Source organism: Pseudorasbora parva, chromosome 8 (genome assembly GCF_024679245.1).
Source record: "Pseudorasbora parva isolate DD20220531a chromosome 8, ASM2467924v1, whole genome shotgun sequence".
NCBI lineage: Eukaryota > Metazoa > Chordata > Actinopteri > Cypriniformes > Gobionidae > Pseudorasbora > Pseudorasbora parva.
In genome coordinates this window covers 27,432,183-27,455,691 of record NC_090179.1, presented here as the reverse complement: position 1 = coordinate 27,455,691, position 23,509 = coordinate 27,432,183, and the positions used below count along the sequence as shown (strand labels likewise).

At 35.9% G+C, this 23,509-nt stretch overlaps 2 protein-coding genes across 3 annotated transcripts in view; both read right to left on the bottom strand.

The window, feature by feature from the left end:
• Positions 1 to 17,705, bottom strand: part of rpa1 (replication protein A1) — a 52,227-nt gene extending 34,522 nt beyond the window's left edge. Inside the window, exons 1-11 of the mRNA XM_067450599.1 lie at positions 17,537 to 17,705; positions 17,088 to 17,135; positions 16,456 to 16,534; positions 13,054 to 13,162; positions 12,318 to 12,406; positions 7,096 to 7,164; positions 4,305 to 4,422; positions 4,089 to 4,191; positions 3,942 to 4,010; positions 3,608 to 3,800; positions 2,904 to 3,040 (exon numbers count right to left, since the gene is read on the bottom strand). Of these exons, the coding sequence (XP_067306700.1) occupies positions 2,904 to 3,040; positions 3,608 to 3,800; positions 3,942 to 4,010; positions 4,089 to 4,191; positions 4,305 to 4,422; positions 7,096 to 7,164; positions 12,318 to 12,406; positions 13,054 to 13,162; positions 16,456 to 16,534; positions 17,088 to 17,135; positions 17,537 to 17,569 (1,047 nt within the window). The 5' untranslated portion in view covers positions 17,570 to 17,705. The remainder of the gene's footprint in view (positions 1 to 2,903; positions 3,041 to 3,607; positions 3,801 to 3,941; positions 4,011 to 4,088; positions 4,192 to 4,304; positions 4,423 to 7,095; positions 7,165 to 12,317; positions 12,407 to 13,053; positions 13,163 to 16,455; positions 16,535 to 17,087; positions 17,136 to 17,536) is intronic.
• Positions 17,706 to 18,912: 1,207 nt separating this feature from the next.
• On the bottom strand, positions 18,913 to 23,119 carry serpinf2b (serpin peptidase inhibitor, clade F (alpha-2 antiplasmin, pigment epithelium derived factor), member 2b). Of its 2 annotated transcripts, none has more exons than XM_067450597.1 (9): positions 23,084 to 23,119; positions 22,325 to 22,393; positions 22,160 to 22,237; positions 21,784 to 22,084; positions 21,541 to 21,684; positions 20,768 to 20,956; positions 20,533 to 20,675; positions 20,245 to 20,449; positions 18,913 to 19,471 (listed from the first exon to the last, which is right to left on the bottom strand). In XM_067450597.1, the coding sequence occupies exons 2-9, from the start codon at positions 22,376 to 22,378 to the stop codon at positions 19,140 to 19,142; spliced, it is 1,446 nt and encodes a 481-aa protein (XP_067306698.1). In that variant the 5' UTR covers positions 22,379 to 22,393; positions 23,084 to 23,119; the 3' UTR covers positions 18,913 to 19,139. The 2 variants fall into 2 exon arrangements, with proteins under 2 accessions (XP_067306698.1, XP_067306699.1); XM_067450598.1 differs by having other exon boundaries at positions 22,325 to 22,402; positions 23,085 to 23,119.
• Positions 23,120 to 23,509: the final 390 nt, after the last annotated feature.

Genomic DNA, 23,509 nt, shown 5'->3' with positions numbered 1-23,509 from the left:
TGTAGGGCATTGACAATATTGTTTTATATAATTAGTTAAATAATTGTGTTAATACCAATAATTATTAATAAAAATATATAAATATAAAAAAACATTACTAACAAAAGAAAAAACACATTTAATTGTCTTTAAAAAGAAAAGGAAAAAATAAGTAGTGTGTGTAACTTAAAAATGAGAAGAATAATGCCTTTTGTTTAAGGACAAAAATGAGAACCAATGAGCTACCGGCATATAGAATAACCAGAAGGTGAGAGTGTAGCCTTGTTTAGTAACCAGGTTGGATATGTCCTAGGAACACTGCTTTGAAGATAAAACTATTGTTGTTATTGCAAAACAGTGTTTTCAGACAGTGAAATAAAAACAATGATCTCTCACTGTTTAGATTTTGTGTCTGTCATTCCCCTTCCCCCTCACTCTCCCTCTCTCAGGATCACTCTATGTGTGTGTGTGTGTGTGTGTGTGTGTGTGTGTGTGTGTGTGTGTGGAGGGGGTCTCTCTCACTCTGTGTGTCGCCTTGTTTCTTGTTTTTCATAATTTAACCATTTCATATCATAGGCTATCAGCAATATCTATCACTTTATTGTGAAAAATAAGTTTAAAAAAATGTATTATATATATATTGAGCTGCAAAAAATACATTTGCACATAATTGAAAGTGATGTCCTAATACTTTTAATTGTTTTCTATAACATGGGCTTTAAAGAAGGTCATGCGCTGTGTTTGCAAAGATCACGTATGACACCTCTTTAAACTAATTATTTATTGATAAAATTCAAATGGATAAAAAAAAAAAATTCACATGATCTTATAAAAGTGGCTGTTTATAATAAACTTCTATAAATTTTATGCACGCATATTACTCTTACCTGACACTGATATTAAAATCATTGTTGTGGTCTCTGTGATTTAGCTTAATTTATTTTTAAGAGAAGTGTAAGGATAATATAACTTCAGCGTTTGGACAGTATTCTGCACTCATTTTGAAATTGACATTTGACATCATCTGACATAAAATTAAAGAATGAAATGTAATTGATCTCATAGATGTGACTGTTGTGGTTCCTGGTCATAGCAGCACCAGTTGCTGCAGTTAATGAGGTGAACTCAAATGACTTTGACATAGTCCCATTATTTATTTTTTCCCATATTAAATGCCTATTGCATGCTGTGCACAGTTAAGCTGATGCCACCGGGGTGGCGGTGCCCCCGGCTTGGGCCCGTCATCGCTGCTCGCAGCTTTAATTATTGCTTGTTTTCATCTGATGACGACACGCAGAATATGGCAGTTGGTCTGTGTTGTATTTGTCCCGCCCCTCCTCCACTGTGATTGGACGGCTGGGTGAAAAGTGACAGTTTTGAGCGCTTGAACACAAGGATGCTTGACTTCGAATGGTAAATTGGATTTAAAAAGACGAGTAAACAGAAATAAAATAAGAACAAAAACAGACTACAAACAATAGCACAAATAAATACAACAGAATAAAAGATACAAGTGTAATAGATACAAGTGAACCGCTTTATTTATTCAAGTAGGTCTAACATTCAGGTAAGAAATTGAATAAAAAAAAAAAACGCAAAGTAATTAAATTAAAAATAACATTGGATCACATTCTTTGTAAAAATTTTAAAAACCTACAGATGTAACCGTTTAAGTTACACAAGTTGATCAGTCAAGAGCAGTGTGGTCGTTTGTCTTTTTGTAGTTTGAATAACAAATAACTGCTGTCCCTTTAAGACATGATGCACGCATGGATCCTAAACACTGTTCCTGTTACTCATTCTTCCTGAACTGTTTACGACTGTGTTTACTTTAATACTCTTCCAGATGTGCACTGAGAATTGTTTTGAGTGTATTTGATCAATAATAAGCACATGTTTGCACTTGTATGTCAGAGGCGGCTTTATTACGGTATGTGTGCCCTTTAGATGTGAGCACGTAATCTGTGGGGATTAGTAGAATTTTGTGAAATGCTGCACGAAATTCAGACCAATCACACACGAAGACTCTGTCACAAGGAAAAATCCAGCAAAACGAGCGGTCGCCTTGCTTAGAGGGTTAACCGGGCTGAATGAGAATATGCGGGTGCTTGTCAATTTGCTGTCGGTCAGAGAGGAGAGTGAGGCTGGTGTCAATACTGTGAGAATCGTATCGTTTCAGGTATTTCAGTATCAATATTTTTGACAACACTAGTTGCAACCCAGGCTTTTTAAAAGTGAAATAAATCCACACTTTAGAGCGCCGCTTACAGTGTTCCATGGCTGCAAGAACAAGCGGGCGCAGCAAGCACTTCCGGAAATCAGATGGCCACTATGAAAACCAAAACTTGCGCATTTGCAACCGATGATCGGAATCGAAAACAAATTTTCTAAATGATTCCAAAAGCATTGTTATTTTTTAAAAGTTAGAACTGGTTCTCGATACTTAAGTAATCATTTCTTAAGTATTGACCACAGACCTGATCACAGCAGTGTCAACCATACACTGCTGTGATTAGGTCTGTGGTCAATACTTAAAAAATGATTACTTTTATTTAGCAAGGATGAATTGTTTTGATAAACAGTTTCAACAAGGATATTTATAATGTCACAAAATATTTTTTATTTCAAATAAATGCTGTTGTTTTGAACATGATACTCAAAGAAATCACTGAAACAAAAACATTAAGCAGCACAACCGTTTTCAGCATCAATAACAAAAACTAAAATTTTGCCACAAAATTAGCATATCTGAATGACTCCAAAAAACAATATATGAAATGTAATTTAAAAAAATTATCATCACAATGATTACTACAAAATCCTAATTTATATTGAGAATATTTTACATTTGACTAATTTTAACATTAAAGGCACTGAAATGTATAATGAAAAATGCATAAAGATTGATCTGGTCTGTTACCTACATCATTACCCCACATGGTGAGCTGGATGACTCTGCCGGACATGTCCATCAATTGGATGTTTCTCTTGGAAACCTCACGACTGTTCTTGGTTGTGATGCGCGTCACATCCTCAGTGTTTTTACATACTCCGATTACATCTATAAACACATACACCACAGGAGTTTACAAGACTGCTACTCCCCCAAATTTACAAACAGCAAACAGGTTTGGGATGACTATAACACTCATCCAGAACGTAATTCCACAACACCCATACAACGCTCCATTACAGCGCACCATCTTAATCCTCTCATATCAGACACCTTTATGAATCATTTAGCTGCCATTAGGAGCGTTTCACAAATCACTGCCAGCACCTGACTCAAATCTCGGATAAGAAATATGCCTGCTGCACCTCAGAATGCTCAAATGCTATTACCATAATTAGAAGAATGCTTATTGACTCTTCAGTCTACCAGTGACAGCATCTTTCTCCTCCAGTTCTGCTAGAACCCGACAGGGACACAAAGTCAATCTGCGCCACAGGCCATTACTGTCATAAGCATTATTAATATTGTGCTCATCATCAACATTATAATTACCACAACCTCCTGGGCCTCAACACATTTGTTTCGCTAAGCCACGCTACTGTCTTCACAGCGATTAATTATTAAAATGTTGGTTATTGATGATGCCAATCGCACAGACCAGAGGCAGATGCTCACCTACGATGGTGTCTTTCTCCCTGGACTCCAGGTCAGCAATGGAAATGAAGTCACACTGCACCATGGGGACATCATGGCTGTCTTCGCAAGGAATAATGCTTGTCTCTCCATTGAGTGTCATCTCATAGTCATTCTTAAGTGAAGAGAACTGTTTGTTAGCAATCTTCAGGGTGCCTTTGGAGATGTAGTAGACCTGAGTACAACAAGAGGGAAAAATCAGATCACGTGATCAACAGTTGTCATTGCCTTATTGTTTTGATAAACTGTTTAGCCCTACTTACACACCACCTTATTTGATAACAGCTAACACAATTGAGAAGGAAGTAGGCCTTACTTTTCCCTGCTCGATGAGGGAGTAGAATTTATCCACCTCGTGATTAAACCCAGTTGCTCTGATCTCCCCCTACAAGAAACAAAATACGTCATTGCATATTAACACTCTTACAAGATTCTGATCTAATCACTGCTGATAAATGCTTACACTTTCATCCACAAGCTCCATGGAGAAAAGCTTCCCATCTCCCCTGGAGTTACTCCATGTGCGAATGGAACTCTTGTTGGTGACTCGTGCTCTGACAGTCCACCTAAAGAAAACAACACACACTTATGAATTATGCACAACACAATGCTATATGCAAAGGTCCATTGGACTGGAAAGAGGGAAGTTCAGGAGTGTAGATGTGAAATTTAGACTCACTTTGACTGGTATGGATTAAGGCCGGCAATCGGCACAACTTTAGAGCTGCCTCCAGGAGTGTTGGGGGCAGCCATGGGCTTTTTCCCGAAGCTCTGAGCAGGAGGTCTGTTCATTGAACCTAAAGGGAGTAGAGAAGAAAACAACAGATCACCACACAAGAACTAAAACAGTCACAAGTTAAGAGACACCAATTTTGCATTTATGACACATTGTTGTCACATAACACCTCCACAACAATCTTGGGTGAAAAATGTTTAAGTGTGAATTAAAACAGCTGTTTAATGCAGCTTGTAAATACACTGTGAAGTTATACACGTTAACAAGAAGATTAAACTCTGTGCCCAAAACACATGACATTCAAAAGCCTTCAAATGCTTTAAAGGTGCCCTAGAATGAACCTTGCCATAGAGAAATAATAAGAGTTCAGTACATGGACATCACGTACTGTGAGTCTCAAACACCATTGCCTCCAACTTCTTATGTAAATCTTATGAATCAAAAACACCATGAGTGCTTCTCAACATAAACCCAACCGAGACGCAAGCGTTGGGGATCATTTATACGCACGCCCCTAACATTTGCATCTGTCCAAACATTGTCAGGCGGAGCCGAATCATTAAGACTGCAGGTAAAGACACTCGAGGATAGCAAAAACGGCAGCTCTCATGACACAAGTCATGTTTAGGCTGTGCAGGGGACTGTTGTCATATGTCAACAGTCATGGTTTATTATATATCGCAAGCTTGCTCATCGTCTTTAACTGAAGAAAGGGGCAACTGTATTCCTGCAAGCAGTATGTAGTGATATATCCATTTATTGATTAGCTGTTTAAACAATTTCTGATTAAATCGAAAGTTTCTTATAGAGACAGCATTGTCTAGATAACGCAAGATGCTAGTACAGGAACAATAGGAAACTCCAAGTACCATACAAAACGAAATAGTGTGTCTAATGACAAAGGTTGATATTATTTTGTATTACAAAATACAACCGTAGATACGTTGCTTACCAGATCGTTCACTCGATCCTTCTAGCAAACGTCACCTTATCCAAGTTAAAACGATAGTCATCTGACAAGGCCATTCATTTTGTAAAAATATAACTTATATATTCATATTTTTTAGAAATCAAGTAGGCCTATGATGTTTTTGCATTCTTGTATTAAGAGCACATCAGTCACCGCGTAGCCTACATTGTGACTAACGTTATATAAACATGCAATATCGTTGACGGAAAAAAACAAGTCTAAAATATAGACTGAATGACACACTTTAAGCAGAACATCTCAAATGGAGATTGCTTAAATGCAGCTTACTTGTTTATTGGTGTTTTCAGATAATCCGCACCACGCACGAGAGCTCACATGCATATGGTTGCCAGATTGGACATGTTTAGGTAAAGAAAAGGTTACAGAAAAGCTCTGTTTGGGGGCTTTAAACGACTGAAATCTGGCAACCGCATGAACGCGAGCTCTCTCGCGCGCGGATGATCTGAAAACACCAATAAACAAATAGGCTGCATTTTATCAATCTCCATTTGAGATGTTCTGCTTAAAGTGTCATTCAGTCGGTCTATGTTCTGTCAGGACGGTCAGGACTCACGAGGCGCTTCGCTGAACAGCTGTGAGCTGCTGAAATAAGCCAATCAGAGCAGAGCTCAACATTATTATTCATGACTTCCAAATAAGGCAAAAACAGAGCATTACATGCTAGGGACAATTTATAGGGTTGTAAATGGACCTGTTAAACTGTATCTCTGTGTAGATATCAGTGAACAATTTAACATTGTTTTAACTCATTCTAGGGCACCTTTAATAAAAAAAAGGGTAACTACACATTAAAGGGAATGAAAGGAAACCTTTCTACTAGATGCACAGACGCTAAATTTCTTCGCCAATCCCAATTATTCAGATCGATATCTGCCGATACAGATAATTTACATTAAGGAAGAAAAAAAAAATTCTCCTAACTAATGCTGTACCTTTAACCCACTCATTTGATACATTACTATATTAGAGGTTAGGCTTGCTGCAATATTTGCACAAAAAAACACTTGGCCTCCGCGGCACCGCCTCCCCGTAGTTTTATAATAATAAAAATAATTTAGTTCAGATAGAGAAGACACCATTAAAAACTGAATGTCTGCCCAATTCAGCATGATCCAAACAAGAGTCACAACACAGATCAGCAGTGAGAGTGAGCGACAAAACGATGGTGGAAGATTTAGTTTCAAAGCAAAATGCGGAAATCAAATGTGATTATAAAATTTGTACAGCCGGCTTCTCATCAGAATTAACAATGCTCCTTGCGATTATTGGCAGGTCTGCTACAAATAATATTTGGTGTAGGAAAAAGCCTACAGTTGACTTGGCAAAACTGGCTTGGACTAGTCGATCCAAAAACAAAATATAACTATCTACAAAATGATTCCTACCGTTTCTACTGGTGTTCTACTTAATATGGTTTCTACTTCCCAGTATTCCACGTTTGCAATATTTCCAACATATTCTTTTTCATTTTTTTTGTTTGTTTAATTAACAGGCTGTTTGTCATTTCACCTAAGAAAATCGGTCAGTGATTATTTTCAAATCAGTATCAGATTTCATCTAAAATATTTTAGTTATTTTAGTCATATGGGTCTAATCTATATAATATATAATAATTTAGCAATTCAGAACTTCAATCACAGCAGTCAGCTAATTCATCACAGCTCAGTAACACTGTTCAAGTAAACGTGATGGTTTTTAAACAACTACACTAAATAAATTAGATACATATGTTAATTTCTTTACCATCACTTCCATTCAGAGGCTGTAATGGACGTACAGTTGGAGCTGTACTCTGTTGTGCCTTTGACTGACCTACAAAACAAAAGATAGGAACATGAAGCAATTGATCAAATTGAATCCCTCTAAACAAGGTGATAGACATGGCTCAATGCTAAAATTAAATTCAGACATCCCACCTTGCAAAAAGTCATTTTGAGGAGATATACAGACCTAACATTTATAAATAGAAAGGCTCAAACATACGTTATTTTAGCACTTGTGTAAGAACTTAATCTAATAGTTAAATGTATACATATACACACACACACACATACATACAGACACACACACAGATATATATGTGTGTGTATATATATATATATATATATATATATATATATATAGTGAGGAAAATAAGTATTTGAACACCCTGCTATTTTGCAAGTTCTCCCACTTAGAAATCATGGAGGAGCCTGAAATGGTCATCACAAAGTATACATTTTTTTAACTATTTATTTGTGATACAGCAGCAAATAAGTATTTGAACACCTGTCCATCAGCTAGAATTCTGACCCTCAAAGACCTGTTAGTCTGCTTTTAAAATCCACCTCCACTGCATTTATCAACCTAAATTAGATGCACCTGTTTGAGGTTGTTAGCTGCATAAAAACACCTGTCCACCCCATACAACCAGTAAGAATCCAACTACTAACATGGCCAAGACCAAAGAGCTGTCCAAAGACACTAGACAAAATTGTACACCTCCACAAGGCTGGAAAGGGCTACAGGGAAATTGCCAAGCTTAGTGAAAAAAGGTCCACTGTTGGAGCAATCATTAGAAAATGGAAGAAGCGATTGTGGGGTCTCAATGATCATAAGAACGGTGAGAAATCAGCCCAGAACTACAGGAGAGGAGCTGGTCAATGACCTGAAAAAAGCTGGGACCACCATTTCCAAGGTTACTGTTGGTAAAACACTAAAGCCTAGTTCACACTGCCCGATTTTTGTGTCGCCGGCGGGTTTTGTGAAATTGCCGACAAATGCCCGAGAGCATAGGCAAATCGGTGCTTGTGCACGCGAGTGACAATCACGCAGTGTGAATAATCAAAGACATGATCAGAGAGAATCGCCGACAGCAGTGAGATATTTGGCATGCTAAATATCTGGACCTGACGGCGATTGAAACTCCTGCTGTGTGAACTGCGTTCTGACTGAAAATTACATCGGCGATGACCAACAGCCAATGAAAGAGTGCGATACAGGGCAGTGGGAGGTTCAGGGAGGAGTTATAGAGCAGAATATCAGTATTTTAATAGATATATTTACAATTATATCAAACAGAAACAAAGCCCAAACATTTGCACATCCAGCAGCAGCACATTACCAAATTGTTTATTTACCACAAACTGTCTTTGCGAAACACAATCCTGGCTCCAAGATCCAACCTCCACAATCCAACAATTTCTTCCGCCATAATCTTTTTTATTCTCCACAAATCAGCGCACATACAATTTGAAGCAAACGTTGTGCAGTTGATCACTTTTGAAAACAATTCCAAGTCTCGCACGAGAACTCCTGTGATCTCGCAATGTTTACTTGTCACATCGCACATGTAGTTGGGAAACGTAGATTGCGCAGCAGAGAGAGAGAGAGAGTTGTCGGCGATTCTTCCTCTTGTTCAGTCATGCAGTGTGAACTCTGTCGTCAAACCATTGTGAAGTGTGAACACAGCAGTGACTGAATGATACCCCAGATGGTCATGTAGTGTGAAAAGAGCCGTGGACCCGGCGACTTTCAAAATCATGCAGTCTGAACTAGGCTTTAGACATCGTGGTTTGAAATCATGCATGGCACAGAAGGTTTCCCTGCTTAAACCAGCACATGTCCAGGCCCGTCTATGACCATTCGGATGATCCAGAGGAGTCATGGGAGAAAGTAATGTGGTCAGATGAGACCAAAATATAACTTATTGGTCATAATTCTACTAAATGTGCTTGGAGGAAGAAGAATTATGATCCATCCCAAGAACACCATCCCTACTGTGAAGCATGGGGGTGATAGCATCATGCTTTAGGGATGTTTTTCTGCACATGGCACAGGGAGACTGCACTGTATTAAAGAGAGGATGACCGGGGCCATGTATTGCAAGATTTTGGGGAACAACCTCAGTTAGAGCATTGAAGATGGGTCGAGGCTGGGTCTTCCAACATGACAATCACCCGAAGCACAGCCAGGATAACAAAGGACTGGCTCTGCAAGAAGCATATCAAGGTTCTGGCGTGGCCTAGCCAGTCTCCAGACCTAAACCTAATAGAGAATCTTTGGAGGGAGCTCAAACTCTGTGTTTCTCAGTGATAGGCCAGAAACCTGACTGATCTAGAGAGGATCTGTGTGGAGGAGTGGGCCAAAATCCCTCCTGCCTGCAGTGTGTGCAAACCTGGTAAAAAACTACAGGAAATGTTTGACCTCTGTAATTGCAAACAAAGGCTACTGTACCAAATATTAACATTGATTTTCTCAGGTGTTCAAATACTTATTTACAGCTGTATCATACAAATAAATAGTTCAAAAATCATACACTGTGTTTTCTGGATTTTTTTTTAGATGTCTCTCACAGTGGCCACGCACCTACGATGACAATTTCAGACCCCTCCATGATTTCTAAGTGGGAGAACTTGCAAAATAGCAGGGTGTTCAAATACTTATTTTCCTCACTGTATATGTATATAATTATAATTATTTTCCCACAAAGACAAATGAGTGATCAATCATATTAAGCACTCTTCACTTTGAACGATGTGGGACATGAGCAGCACGAGCACGACAAAAACGTGCTAAATAGTTTTGAAATTAGAAAAAAAAGGCACCTGTACTACAGCCTTTTCATAGTTTACCACTGCAAAGAATATGAATATATTAATTAAAAGTGGATAGAAATAAAGTTTATATGAAATGGGAGATTTGAGTGAAGAGTTGGGAAAAGAAACAAGAAATTTCTCTCAAGTTATCAAGATATTATTGATACATTTGTGGAAAATCAGGGGCACCACTTTACATTAGGTGGCATTAAGTACTTTGTACTTACATCAAAAAACAAGTATAATGTACTTACTGTGTTCAAATTGTATTGCAAAACACCTTTGCTGATATTGAGGTGAGATAAGGGTAGTTAAGGACAGGTGTGGTGGTATGGGTAAGTTTAAAGGTAGGGTTAGGTGTAAGGGAAGTGCCAACTGTGTATTTAAAACTTTAACTACAGAAATTAATTACAGACGTAATTAAATGCAGGTATTTTTTTAAAAGGAAGTACAATTTAAAATCCTGTATGTACACAATAAGTGCATTGTATCAAATTATTAATAACAATGTTAGTACATAGTACTTAAGGCCACCTAATATAAAGTGGGTCCAAATCAGGGGACCAGATTGCAATACAGCTAGATCATATAAATGTTTTGCTTATATGATTGTGAAATGCTTGCTGCATACTATCCACAGCTATTTTTACCCAAAAACTGAAAAAAACTGGAAAAATGTAATTATCAAAATAAAAAGCTTTATAATGTAATTCTGTATGATACATTATTTTATTCGTTCACTAACTGGATTTAGGTATTAGGGGTTTAAGAAAATATTGTTACATGTGAATATTTAGATATTTTTAACAATACTGTATCGATTCTCACAAACACAGTATTGATATTTATTTACATCCAAGATTCGCATCACTGGCTATATGTTTGAATTTAACCTGACCACTAGATGGCAGTGTCATCTCAGAACTTAAACTGTGACGCAGAGCTTTTAGACTGGTGTATGTCTTGGAGCGTGTGCCAGAACCATATTTGTAGAGAAAGGGCAGTTTGTACACAGGCATCTCCAATGCTGACTCTCTGCAGTAGGCCACATTATGGGATGGACTCATCGCAGGCTCCCGTAGACCACTGGAGAATTCCCTACTGCAAGAGATACTTTTCGTGTTACTCTGGGTGTTCATGCTAAGATAGAACAGTTTTCCAAGAGACAAGACAGTGGAGTCATTCTTTAGCGGAAGAAATACCTGACAGTGGCACTAGGTGCTGAATAGTTACCCACAGTGCTTTGACTTGATGCCCTGTGAGGAACTGAACCTAAAAGGAGGAGACCATTCATTGTAGAGGAAAGTATACAACAATACAAAGCCGACAATTGAGTCTAGTATCGCTGCCTGCAGCGTGCTGGACACTTGCCATGTGCAGATGCACCTTGTGTGAGATTTAGCACATTTTTAAAGAAAAATGTTTTGTGGTGAGCATTTCACTACAAAAATAACTATATTTTTAGAAGTTAGACATTTACAAACGTGATTGGTCTTGAAAGTTTAAGTCTGAAATGCATGTAAATGGTAGACCACAAACAACTCTGATCATAATAATATCAACAATAATAATAATATATTGATTTGTATAGTGCTTTTTTGGGTCCTCAAAGCTCTTTACATAGAGGGAGGATAAATCATGTGATTTCAGTCATACTCGGATTTGATTTGGTTATAGTGTTAAAACATATATACCTGTCTTTGAAAGTCTATTACATAATAAACTAAAAGAAAGTATCATATGAATATCATAAAAATATCATATGTTCTGACTGTTTACTTTAGCTTTTTTATAATACACCATACTTTCACCCAAACCAAATGATTAAGAACAAATTGATATGGGAAAATCTTGTTAGTTCATGTAATTTAGTTCTTGTTAAATCACACCAGACTTATTCTGCTAGCTTATTCTGTGCATTTTGAGTACTTTTTTTGTGTGAAATATTTATTTTGTCCATCAAAAGTGTGCTCTCTCTTTATTTGAATGTTTGCAGCGCAGCCAAAAATCCAAAGCCCTTGCTTCACTGCTGCTCACGTGACCCACCTACCCTCAGTGTGAATGCACTCGTTGCTTAACACGCACGACGGAAAAAAAAAAAAAGAGCTGCTCATGCTTGCGGTGTGAAACGGCCATAATGAGAATACCAGGTGTAAACTAATGCTTCTTGGCTGACCACCTGTGATCAGATCACCAAAAACACATAATACCAGGTGGAAACAGCTTCTCTCCCGCTCATTCAATTTCTGGATATTGTACATAATTTGCAGGCTTCAGGGAGCCTTTATACATTTTCGGAAGACTCCAGGAACTTCCGGGAGAGGTGGGATGTCTGCTTTATATGAGCAAAAATTAAATAAATCAAAAAAACAACAAATGTACTCTCACCCTCCACATAAGGAGTAGGGTCTCCAATTTTTCCTGGCATTTGATCGGCAGACTTGAGCACTTCCAAGTCCAGTATAACCACCACGCGTCTGTGTACAAGAAACAAAAGCTTAATAATATGTATTAATGAAAATACACTACTCAAAAGAGTCAGGTAGCGATATCACTTCTATAGTTTGATAGAAATTTATAATTTTATTCAGCAACAATACATTTCCCAAAGGTATTATAATGTTATAAAGATATCTATTTCACATAAATGTTGCTTTTTCTTTTTACTTTCTTCCTTTTCTCTTCAAAATATCCTGAAAAAAATGTTATCACCGTTTCCACTAAAAAAAAGTCAGCATTGATGATAATACATTTTTTTGAACAACAAACATATTAGAATGATTTCTAAAGGATTGTGACACAAGACTGGAGTCATGAATGCTGAAAATTCAGCTTTGCCAAAGGAATACATTACATTTTTAAATATATTAAAATAGAAAATATTTATTTTAAATGGTAATAATACTTCATAATATTATTGTTTTACTGTATTTTTTTATCAAATAAATGTTGCCTTGATAAGCCTTACAGACTTCTTACAAAAACATTTTTTTTTTTTAAATCTAACTGCCCGCAAACTTTTAAATGGTAGTATAAATAAAGCAGAGCCACAGAGAAACTTGCTAATAATTACAACTGTAAGAAAAAAAAATATTTAAATCAAGACCTTGAAACGAATGCTTACCGTCCATCCTTGAGAACATTAGTGACGCTCCTTTTCAGCATACAGACACAGTTAGAGACCAACTGGTTTTGCTCAGCCATGGGATTGAGCTGTGTGGAAAGCATGAATGCTGCATGCAGAGAAAAACCATTATTAAAAACATACATGGTTTTAGGACTCACTCATATTTGTCTGCTTTAGGAAACCTGGGGGTTACAACCCAATGACATGAGCAAATGACTACATTCAACAAATATCACTCCCTCGTAACTTTAAAGTAACACTGCATATCCTAATGATCTCAAATAGACCATTCAACTTTCAAACACCTAAGCACCTAGAAGAAGTAGCTATTAAGAAAAATATACACCATGGACACCTGACTGGCCACCCTAGGGCTAGGGGTGGGCGATATCTTGATATTTTAAATATATCGAGATATTTTTTAAACTCGATATGGATTTTGACAGATCGCATATATCGATATATTGTTTATATTTAATTCTGATTCCGCCACTTTGCATGTTTGCCTTCTCTGTGTTGTGCTCGCGCGCCGCGCGCCTCCCGCCTCCTTGCTTTTGTTCCCCCTCCCCTTGCGTGTTGTCTCATTGAACACGGCAGCGTCCGCAACCAGGTTAAGATTAGTCATCATGTTGACAAGCGCATGCGTTGTTTAAGACTTAGTTTAGAGACCACGATTTTCCTTCTAACTCAACTGCTTGCTAAAATTCATAAAGAAATATTAATGTTCATCATAGTTCAAATCGCAAGTTTCACCCACAGTCAGGTGATTGACATTATTGGTGCGAGACGCACTCTCAGTCGCAATCATGTTAGTTTATGATTTGTGTCTAACTGATCGCATGGTTTTCGTTTAAAATGGCAAAATGATCGCATATTATTTAAAAACATTTAAAAATTATTGCAATATCATAATTATTATTATTTTGTCAGCTTTATCACGGGATTATGATGAATCTATGCATGTTTTAATCAAGAGGGAAAGACGCGACATCCCTCTTCTGTAAGTTGTACTGTATCATATAGCCTACCTTCTGACGTTCATATTTCGTTCTGTAACTGGAAAAGAAGGGAAGCTCGCCTCATGTGTAGCCTACATGATCCGCATGATGAGGCGCTCACGCTTTATATTAGTAAAGAGCGCGACATCTAGCCTATTGTTTGAATTTTTATACAAATTTAACAGGAAGTGGTGTTATGACAAAATCAGTTTATTTATATCTTAGTCATGCCCCAATCTTTCTGCAAAATGCTTACTGTTTACTTTAACTGTAAAAAGGAGTCTTTGATTCATGTTTTGAAGGTATGAAATGAATGAAAAGAATTAAGGCTATATGTATTATTTCTTTTATTTTACAGTTAAATTATTATTATTTATGTAATCAGGGAGTTTCTTTAATGTCAAGAGCACTTTGTTCCTACATGAACTGACTACCTCTTTGCACCTCAATAAAAATATTATGACTATGATATTTGGCATTTTTGTTTTTGCTGTAGCTTTTAGGGGGTTATTTTTCCTGTAAAGATAGAGATATATATCGTATATCGAGATATAGCAAAATATATCGAGATATATTTTTTGCTCCATATCGCCCAGCCCTAGGTGTGACCCCAAAATTTAGTTCGCTATTTCCTTTTCACCTGAAAAAAGCATCCATGTTTCCAAAAAGGATCCATGGGCACTGCAAATTTTTCATGCTATTAACGCTAAATATTTAAAGGGATATTCATTTTAGTTAGAGGTCGACCAATTCATCGGATTTGCCGATGAATAGCTGATTGGTGGAACAATCGGTTATCGTCAAAAATCAATACAGATAGTTTGTCCATTGCGGGAGCGGCTGAGAAGGGTGCTGTCATTACACAGTAGCCACTGAGAAGGGTCTGCTGGTATTATATAGCGCGAGAGCGGGCCTCTAGAGGCCAAATAAAAAACTATCAATGTTTATATTAACACGTGAGGCTGCGCTTCACTGAACGCTGCACAGAGCGCTGTACGAACTGTATGGTCATGCATTCGACAGAAATATAAACACATCAGAAATGCATTCGATTTCAAAACATAATTTGTTATTTTGATAAGAAAAGCGTCAAGTGTTCTAAAAAAGCAAACTGTTTGGATTTAAATGAAATAACACTTAATATAATACAGTAATCCATTATAATACATTATATCCAATTTTCCATTTGTAACATTAAGTAAGGTTAAAAAATGCTGTAGAAGTATTATTCATTGTTAGTTTTATTTGTTAACCTTTTTTATGCACTATGAACTAACATGAATGATTAAGATACAATTGTATTGCTCAACTATTATTACACGGCGTATAATGTATATTGCATATCATTCATGTAAGATAGCTAAATAAGCTAATAAATCCTTGTTAACAAATGGGACTTGCTGTCTGTTACCTGACATTCACTTACATGTTTCTAGGTTATAGCTAAAGAAACATTTATTTGTAATATTTTAATGTTTTGGTTATTTTCTGTAGAATTTTTTCGGTTAGAACTTGTCATTTTAATATATTCATATTTACATATGCAATTTATAATTGCAAATGTAAATATGATTAATTTGTTATTATTATTATTTTAATCTAGTATCTAGTAAAAATATTGGTCGATTAATCGGTTATCGGCAAGTGTGGTCCAACATAGCTACCGGTATCGTTAAAATCCACTATCGGTCGACCTCTAATTTTAGTTTTTTGCCTTCATGAACATGAGAACGCGAAGTGTCTGGTACGCAGCATTTGGCGCTTCACCAATAGCGCGAACACAGTCTTGTGCTTGAATGAACATAAAGCCACGGTATGCCAAAAATAGCAAGTATCTTAGTAAACGCAGTCGGCTGTCTGTGCATTTGTTCTTAAAGTGACCACAACAGCAAAGACTTTAGCCTACCCTACATCCTTCAGTCTATCTATCTACTTGACTGAATAATGTTTGTAGCTAGTTTTAACATGCCTGAATCTGTATTTAATTTATACAGTGAAGATTATTCTATGCAATGTTATTACGTTTGATTATTGAATTTCTATGCCTGAATCACTGTGACCTGAAACTACAAACACTTCATTCTTAGCACCGTTCTTACTTTATTGCTAACTGTTCACTTGTATTCAATAATGTTTTAAATGTATATTATTAGGCTACGCTTGTAGTTTTTGCCGAGGAATATCAGTTGAGAATTGTGAATTTTCACTGCTATCTACTATTGTGGTTGCTTATTTATTGTTACATATTTAAATGTTACTCGGTCAAAACTATGAAAACATAAGTATTACACATGCAATTCACAGTCTATCGACCCCCTAAAGTAGCCCTGGCCACCCCCAAGTATAAAAGTCACACACAAAGGCACAAATTAAATACCATCTGAAAACTGATCAAACTTACAGGACATAGTGTGTAGCCCATCACTCATCATGAGACGGAAACGGGACGGGCCATTTCCCCCATCGATCTTGCGAATGTTCTGGAGAGAATATTCAACATTTTACAGTCTTACACTAATTTGACTAGAATGGAAATAAGTGTAAGCTTAAATTTCAGTAGTTAATAGAAACATTAAACTACTAGCAACAATGATATAAGCAACACAAAATTTAAGATTTTACAATAAGGTTTTATCAGTTAACAATTTAACATGAATGAAGAATGAATTTACAGTATTTATTCATCTTAATATTAAGCTCAACATTCTCAAAAACATGTTTAAGATCAACAGTTGTATCTAGTAGCATAAGTCAATGCACTGAACTAATGATTATTTGTATTAACTAAATGCTGTTAGAATAAATTGCTCATTGGCATAAGCATTATAGCTAATGTTTACAAATAAGACCTTATTAATACATCAAAATACATTAATTTACTTTAATCCATACATTAAAATTACTCCACTCAGAAATGACACTTTCTGATATTGGCATAAGTCTACAATGTTGGTTTTACCATCATCCCTAGAATATAAGGTAATATAACAATTTTAATAACTTGTAAACAGTTTGCAAGGAATCTGACGTTACCACGCATTGAAGAACAGGGCTGTTGACTTCAATTCCTTTAGTCAGGGACTGAAAAGAAAAAGTACACAATCCAAAACATTTACTCATATAAATCAGATCGACAATTTTAGCTAATTCAGTTATCTGACTTATTTCACACACACGTTCACATCTCAGGGAAGAAAAATCGACCATCCTGTTTTTATATTGTCTTCTCAGTAACTTATCCACTGCAGCCATTGCATTGAGCGGAGGACATAAGCTACACATAGTAACGTTATATGCATGAAGATTTCATCCTCGATTTTAACCTGGTTACAGTTCAAACATGCAATCCTGAGACAAAACAACTACACTAAATAAGATGATAAAATTGTATTATCTCACTGTCATTCAAGCACTAGCTGGCTAACTCACTTAGCAAGCGTTTGTCTGCAACGGTTGAAATAACGCTGCGGTCTTATTCTTACCTCAATTGCCCCTTCCGACAGCCTAACAGTCATGTTTTCACAAAAAGTATTAGAACGAAAGATAAAACTTTGTAATGACTAGATATCACAACGGTCTGATCCTCAGCACTCTGCTGTATCCTCGCGCCAACACTCACTCCAAACGCGCGAAAGTACGTCAGACGATGACGCATTTCCTGTTTCAAACTACTTCCGCTGAAGACCAAAATAAGTCTGACAAATATTTTTTTATTACTTTGTTTATTTTTGCAAACTTTTTAACGTGGCCAAAAGGTTCTATTTAACCTTTTTTGTAATAAACAGGGGTTTTATTCAATGCCACAAAAAAAAAAAACATTTAGTATTACATTAACAGCATTATCTGCCATGGCCGCCACCATAGACCGTAGCTCCCCTTTTGTTGTTAGTTTGTATCAAAATAAGAGTTAAGCATAAGAGCTACAGTATATGGTATTTTCTTTTTGTCATTCTAAAAATAAAAAAAATAAAAACATATCAAATACACAAATGTCATAGGAAAAAAAGTTACCTGGTTGCCGTAAAATTTTGAGTTAATTGAAATTAAAATTGTGAGTTAATACAATGAACATTTTTTTGAGATTCGACAACCTTTATTAAAATATAATTAAAAGATTTTGTAAGCATATTGGGTAATTGTGTGTTTTATTTCTGATGATGCAGTGAAACATGCCAAATTGTGCTATTTTCATGATTTATCAAATTTTTACGTTGTTCAGATACAAAAATATTTTGAGTTTCTATGTATTAAGCAAATTTCCTTCATTGTATCAACTAAAAAAAATTAATTTCAATATACTCAACATTTTAAGGCAACCAGGTTACTTACTTTTTTAAGTTAAACCAACAAAAAACAACTATTCTTTTTTACAGTGTAGTTAAACGTTAATGAAATCCAAAATGAACAATTGTTTATTTTTTCCAGTACACAATTTGTTCTGTTTAAAACAGATAACTGTAACAAAATTTTAATGTAGATAAAAAATATTTTTTAATATGAATACAAATAAAGTGTCTCCAGCTGCGAAAAACTGGAACTCAACAAACCTGCTTTGTGTTTAGCCATGTGACAACTTAATTGATCAAAAGAATTTTTTGAATTGGTGCTGTAAATTTTGACCAGTAGTTATATATACATATAAAGAAAAGTAATAATCTGAAGCATGTGTTTGTCAAAGCACATAAAATGCTGCACAAGTAATTTCTCTGTTAGTGCTGCAGATTATGCTATACCTAAAAAGGGCAATATTTCACTGAATTAAAATCAAATCAAAAAGGTTTTCAATAACACGAAGAGTGAGTAAACAAATTAGAACTATTAACCCTTTAAATAAAAACACTTATGAGGCACTTAGGAATTTCTGTCCAAATGTCTTTAATTAAAAAAATGAAATAAATCATTACTTTTTAACAAGATTAGCAAGGACATTAAAAACAACATTAATTCACATAGGGGGAGTAATTTCAAATGATCTTATAGACATCAAATTACTTTTAGAAAATATGTCCTTAATTTGCCTCTCAGTGGGGACCACCTATGCAGTCAACAATCACTTATGGTCTCATTCTGCTAAAACAATGAAAACTACTTTGGATGAACTTCAAAAGATGGTGGCTTGTCATTAGTTTTATCTGAATTGCCAGTGTTTGTGACCATAGTGGATGCTCCAGGGTTTGGGTTGGAAATTACTCCCAGAAAAAATGGCGTTTGACTCAAGTCATCCATTAGGGCAAAGAAAAATGGCTGATTGACAGTAAATGAAGGGTTGGAACGTGAGATGACCACACTTGTTGCCGCCGCTGCCTCTGCCCCTTCTTCATTGATCTCAACACTGGACATATGCTGCACACTGGACACAAACAAGGGGCCCTCAGAGATGCGGTCCAGCTTCGGATGACTAAATAGCATTCCTAGACCTGGATTGCAGTAGAATTATATATTTGTTAGTACACATAAATAGAAGAAATACTAAAATTACTCTTTGGATTATCACTGTAAATACTAACATTTAATTGATTTGAGTAGAGCCAACTCAAATTAAACAAATTAGTTCAATCAAATTAACTTGTTTTCAAGTTAATTCAAATAATTTGAATTGTTTCACTGTTTTGAGTCTTATGAGCTTTATGAATTTATTTTTATTTAGACAAACTTAAATGTCCATGAAACTGGGCTGTGATTTCTATTTCCCAGCATGCTTTGCCATTACACTCAAAAGGGAGAGTAAATTATTTAAGTATGTGTTATACAATGTGTGTGTGTGTGTGTGTGTTTTATATTGTTGTACTTATTCAACAAGTGCTATGCTATGCTAATCCTATCAAAACAATGTTTTACCAATAAGCAAGGTAGCCAACCAAGTTTCCACTGCTAAAATATTTAAATTGAGATTAAGCCTACTACAATTTTAAAATAAATATATGAATTAGCTTACTCAAATATTTCAAGTTAAGAGCAATTAAAATGTATGAGTACAAAATAAAAAATTTACATTTCTTAACTTGTTAATAAATCTGTTTGAGTTTTCTCAACTTATTCATATTTACAGTGTGATGGGGCAACCGAAAATACAGTAAATATAGATTGATTATATTTATAGATACATATAGATACAGTCTTATAGCTGATTAACCATATTTACCATTAACTATACTCATTATGTGCATGTACAGGTTGCAAGACATCTTACCCATGCTTGTCATAGCCTCTTGGAGCTCTTGTTTGAAATTAAGTTTGAATTTTGGGAGTTTGACCTGCATGTTTCTTTCCCGTGGTAATCGACTATAAAGATCTGAGATATTGAGCTTAGCTGCAATGGCTGACACATTCACGTGTCCAGACGTTGGCATTACCACTAGTAGACTCCTGTCACCTTTAAAGGGGAATCGAGCAACCTGTAGAGGTCAAAGAGGAAAAAAGGTGAGGGAAAGATTTAATCAGTGCTTTATTTATGAAGTAGCATCTTAAAGGCAGTAACCTGGGCATCCAGCTCATGGTGGGTGAAAACGCTGAGAGGATACTTTGGCCCAAGCATCATGTCCACATTAACAATCTGGTTTTCATCTATGTAGAAGAGCTCAGTTGAGGTGAAATGAGGGTCAAAGCGGGTGAGCCACTCTCCTGTCAGAAAGAAAATAAGACTTCTGATGTGACTCACGGAAACACAAGAGGAAATTGCTAAATACTTGACGGTAACAGGTGTTTGTTCTGACCTTTGTAGTGCATGGCATTGATCAGCATCATAACAGTACTTGAAGGGAGACTGGACAGAAACTCTGAGATGTGCCCACTTGTGGCTTTCTTCACCCATTCATTGATGCTATTAACATCAGTCAAAGTGGCCGGCTCTGAGTCATACAGTTTCTGAGAATCTTCCATGAACTCCTGTTTTGCTTTAAATCCTGAGAAAAAAAGACAGCCATTCATGGATTTGCATAGTACAATAATCAATTGTTCCTCAAATGTCAACTAGAATGATTCAGTACAACAACAAAAAACACATTTCCAATCATATTTCAAATAAATAAAATAAAAATAAATTATTTATATTATATTAATATTATATATATATATATATATATATATATATATATATATATATATATATATATATATATATATATATATATATATATATATATATATATATATATATATATGAAGGGCTAATCATATTACTTACCATTCACTGAGATTATATATATATATATATATATATATATATATATATATATATATATATATATATATATATATATATATATATATATATATATATATATATATATATATATATATATATATATATATATATATATATATATGTGTGTGTGTGTGTGTGTGTGTGTGTGTTAATATGTGAACTTCAGGAGAAATTACTCAATTAATGAACAAATGCATCTAAAAAACTTTTTGGGGCCACTGTAGACCTGCATGAAATTGCTGACAATGTTTATATTTTGTGTTACATGTGCGTGTCTCTCACCTGTTTGCAGATAGATGCGGCTTGCGATTGACAGGCTCCTTTTGCGGAAGTTGCGCAGGAGGCTACCGAGGGCAGTGTGGTAGCAGGGCAGTGCGTCTGCATGCAGGTGGTGGAGAAGCAGCTCTTCTGTCTCATTTGCTGCTCCTGAGATTTAGACAAACCAACAATATTGTCTGGATGTTTTTTAATATGTATGCATGCAAAAAATTAGTCTTTTGTTTTTACTGTAGATTCCAGTCTTACCCAGCGCTAGCTGTGAGAGTGCAATTGACAAGCTAAGAGGTGAAATGATGACATTGGGCTGCTCTGGACTAGGCTTCAAGTTTTGCAGGAACCAAAGGCCAAGCTTCATAATGCCGTTGCCTAGGGTCGGCTTAATCTGTTGGCTAGACATTTTCCCATCACAGAGTGTATCAAGGTCCTCCTCAGAGGAGCCATCTTTCTGCCCAGGAGAGGGAACTGTGGCTGTAGGATCCGCTTCCAGACCATCTGGAGTACCCGTGTGTGCTTCTGTTGTGGTGGGGCCAAGAGTGCCCTTCAAATCCTGAGAGGGACAGTGTGATTGGTGTCAATAGTCTAAATGTGAATACCCTTAAGGATGAGCATTTTAGGTTCTTACTGATATGGGTGTACTTGGCATTAGTGGAATAAGAGGAATTAAAGGATCCCCTCCATCCTCTGGTTCAGTCGCATCTTCCTGCAGTGAAAAAGCACAATGCATGGCATTTAAATGGAATAAAATCATTAAAAATAAAAAATATATAAGATCAGTTAAGTGCTTTACCGTCCAGCCTTGTTTGACATAAAGGAGGAGGAATGCCAGAAAACACAAGTTCATGTTCTAGAAGATTGTCTATAAACCAAAGAACAGAAAAACGTATGAAGTATTTGGAATTATTGGTTACCATTTGTTCAAAGGTGCTCTTCCATTTGACATATTATCCTTAAATACTCAATCATTATGGATAAAATACATGGGTGAATTGTTATAAAATGTTAACACAAGCACACTTCATTTTTTATTTTTTCTGTATTATTTAAAAAAAAAAAGTATAATTCTCCCTCACTTGCACATAAATCCATGATCCAGCTACAGGCAATAAACCCCAAATATATATGTGAACTGATTAACAGCCCCAATTTCAGCTGGATTATTTTTAACTTCACAAAATTGTCAAAAAAATCAATAAACACTTAACATGGCTAAAGGTCTGTCAGCTGTTGCATAATTCGAGGGTTAAGCCTTTTACATTGATTTAAAGCTACAGGTTAAAATACATTTATTTAACAAGAAAATTATTTATATATATTCTTGTGTACATGTATTTTCAAAAAATATATATTTTTAATCAAAACATACTTACAGGAATTAACTTATTATACTTCAAAAATACACAAAGATGAAACATACATATTTTCTAACCCAACACCCCTAGCAACAAAATCTACTTCTATATTTCAACACAATATCTTCCTAATAAATTGCAACCATCTATTTACGATGAAAATGTATACAAGCCAACAAACAAAACTGCGTGCTTACCGTGCAAATCTCCAGTTGTGGTATCCAGCCCTGATTTAGGAAAGAAAGGCACAAAATAGGCAATGGGAAAATTCTTGGCTGTAGGGGTTGGCAGTCTCAGAGCAGGCAGTTACATTTCAACTTTCATTGATCTTTACCTCATATAGTCCTAGTACCTACCTCTTCATAGATGTAAATATTGAGAGACCTTGGGGTCAAACATCAAACTCGAGTGTGTAGATTTGTGGATCTGTGAAGTATGGAGTAGGTTATAAACTGGTACTGTAGTTTTCTGAGCTAAATCAACTCACTGCTGACAGTGAACGTCAGACACTGAGTTTGTGTAAAGAAAAACTGCACATAAATGAGGAGGAGATGACAAGTCAGTGCTGCCAATGCTGATATTAATATAGACCGTTATTGGACAAAGGGCTTTTATATTGGTTT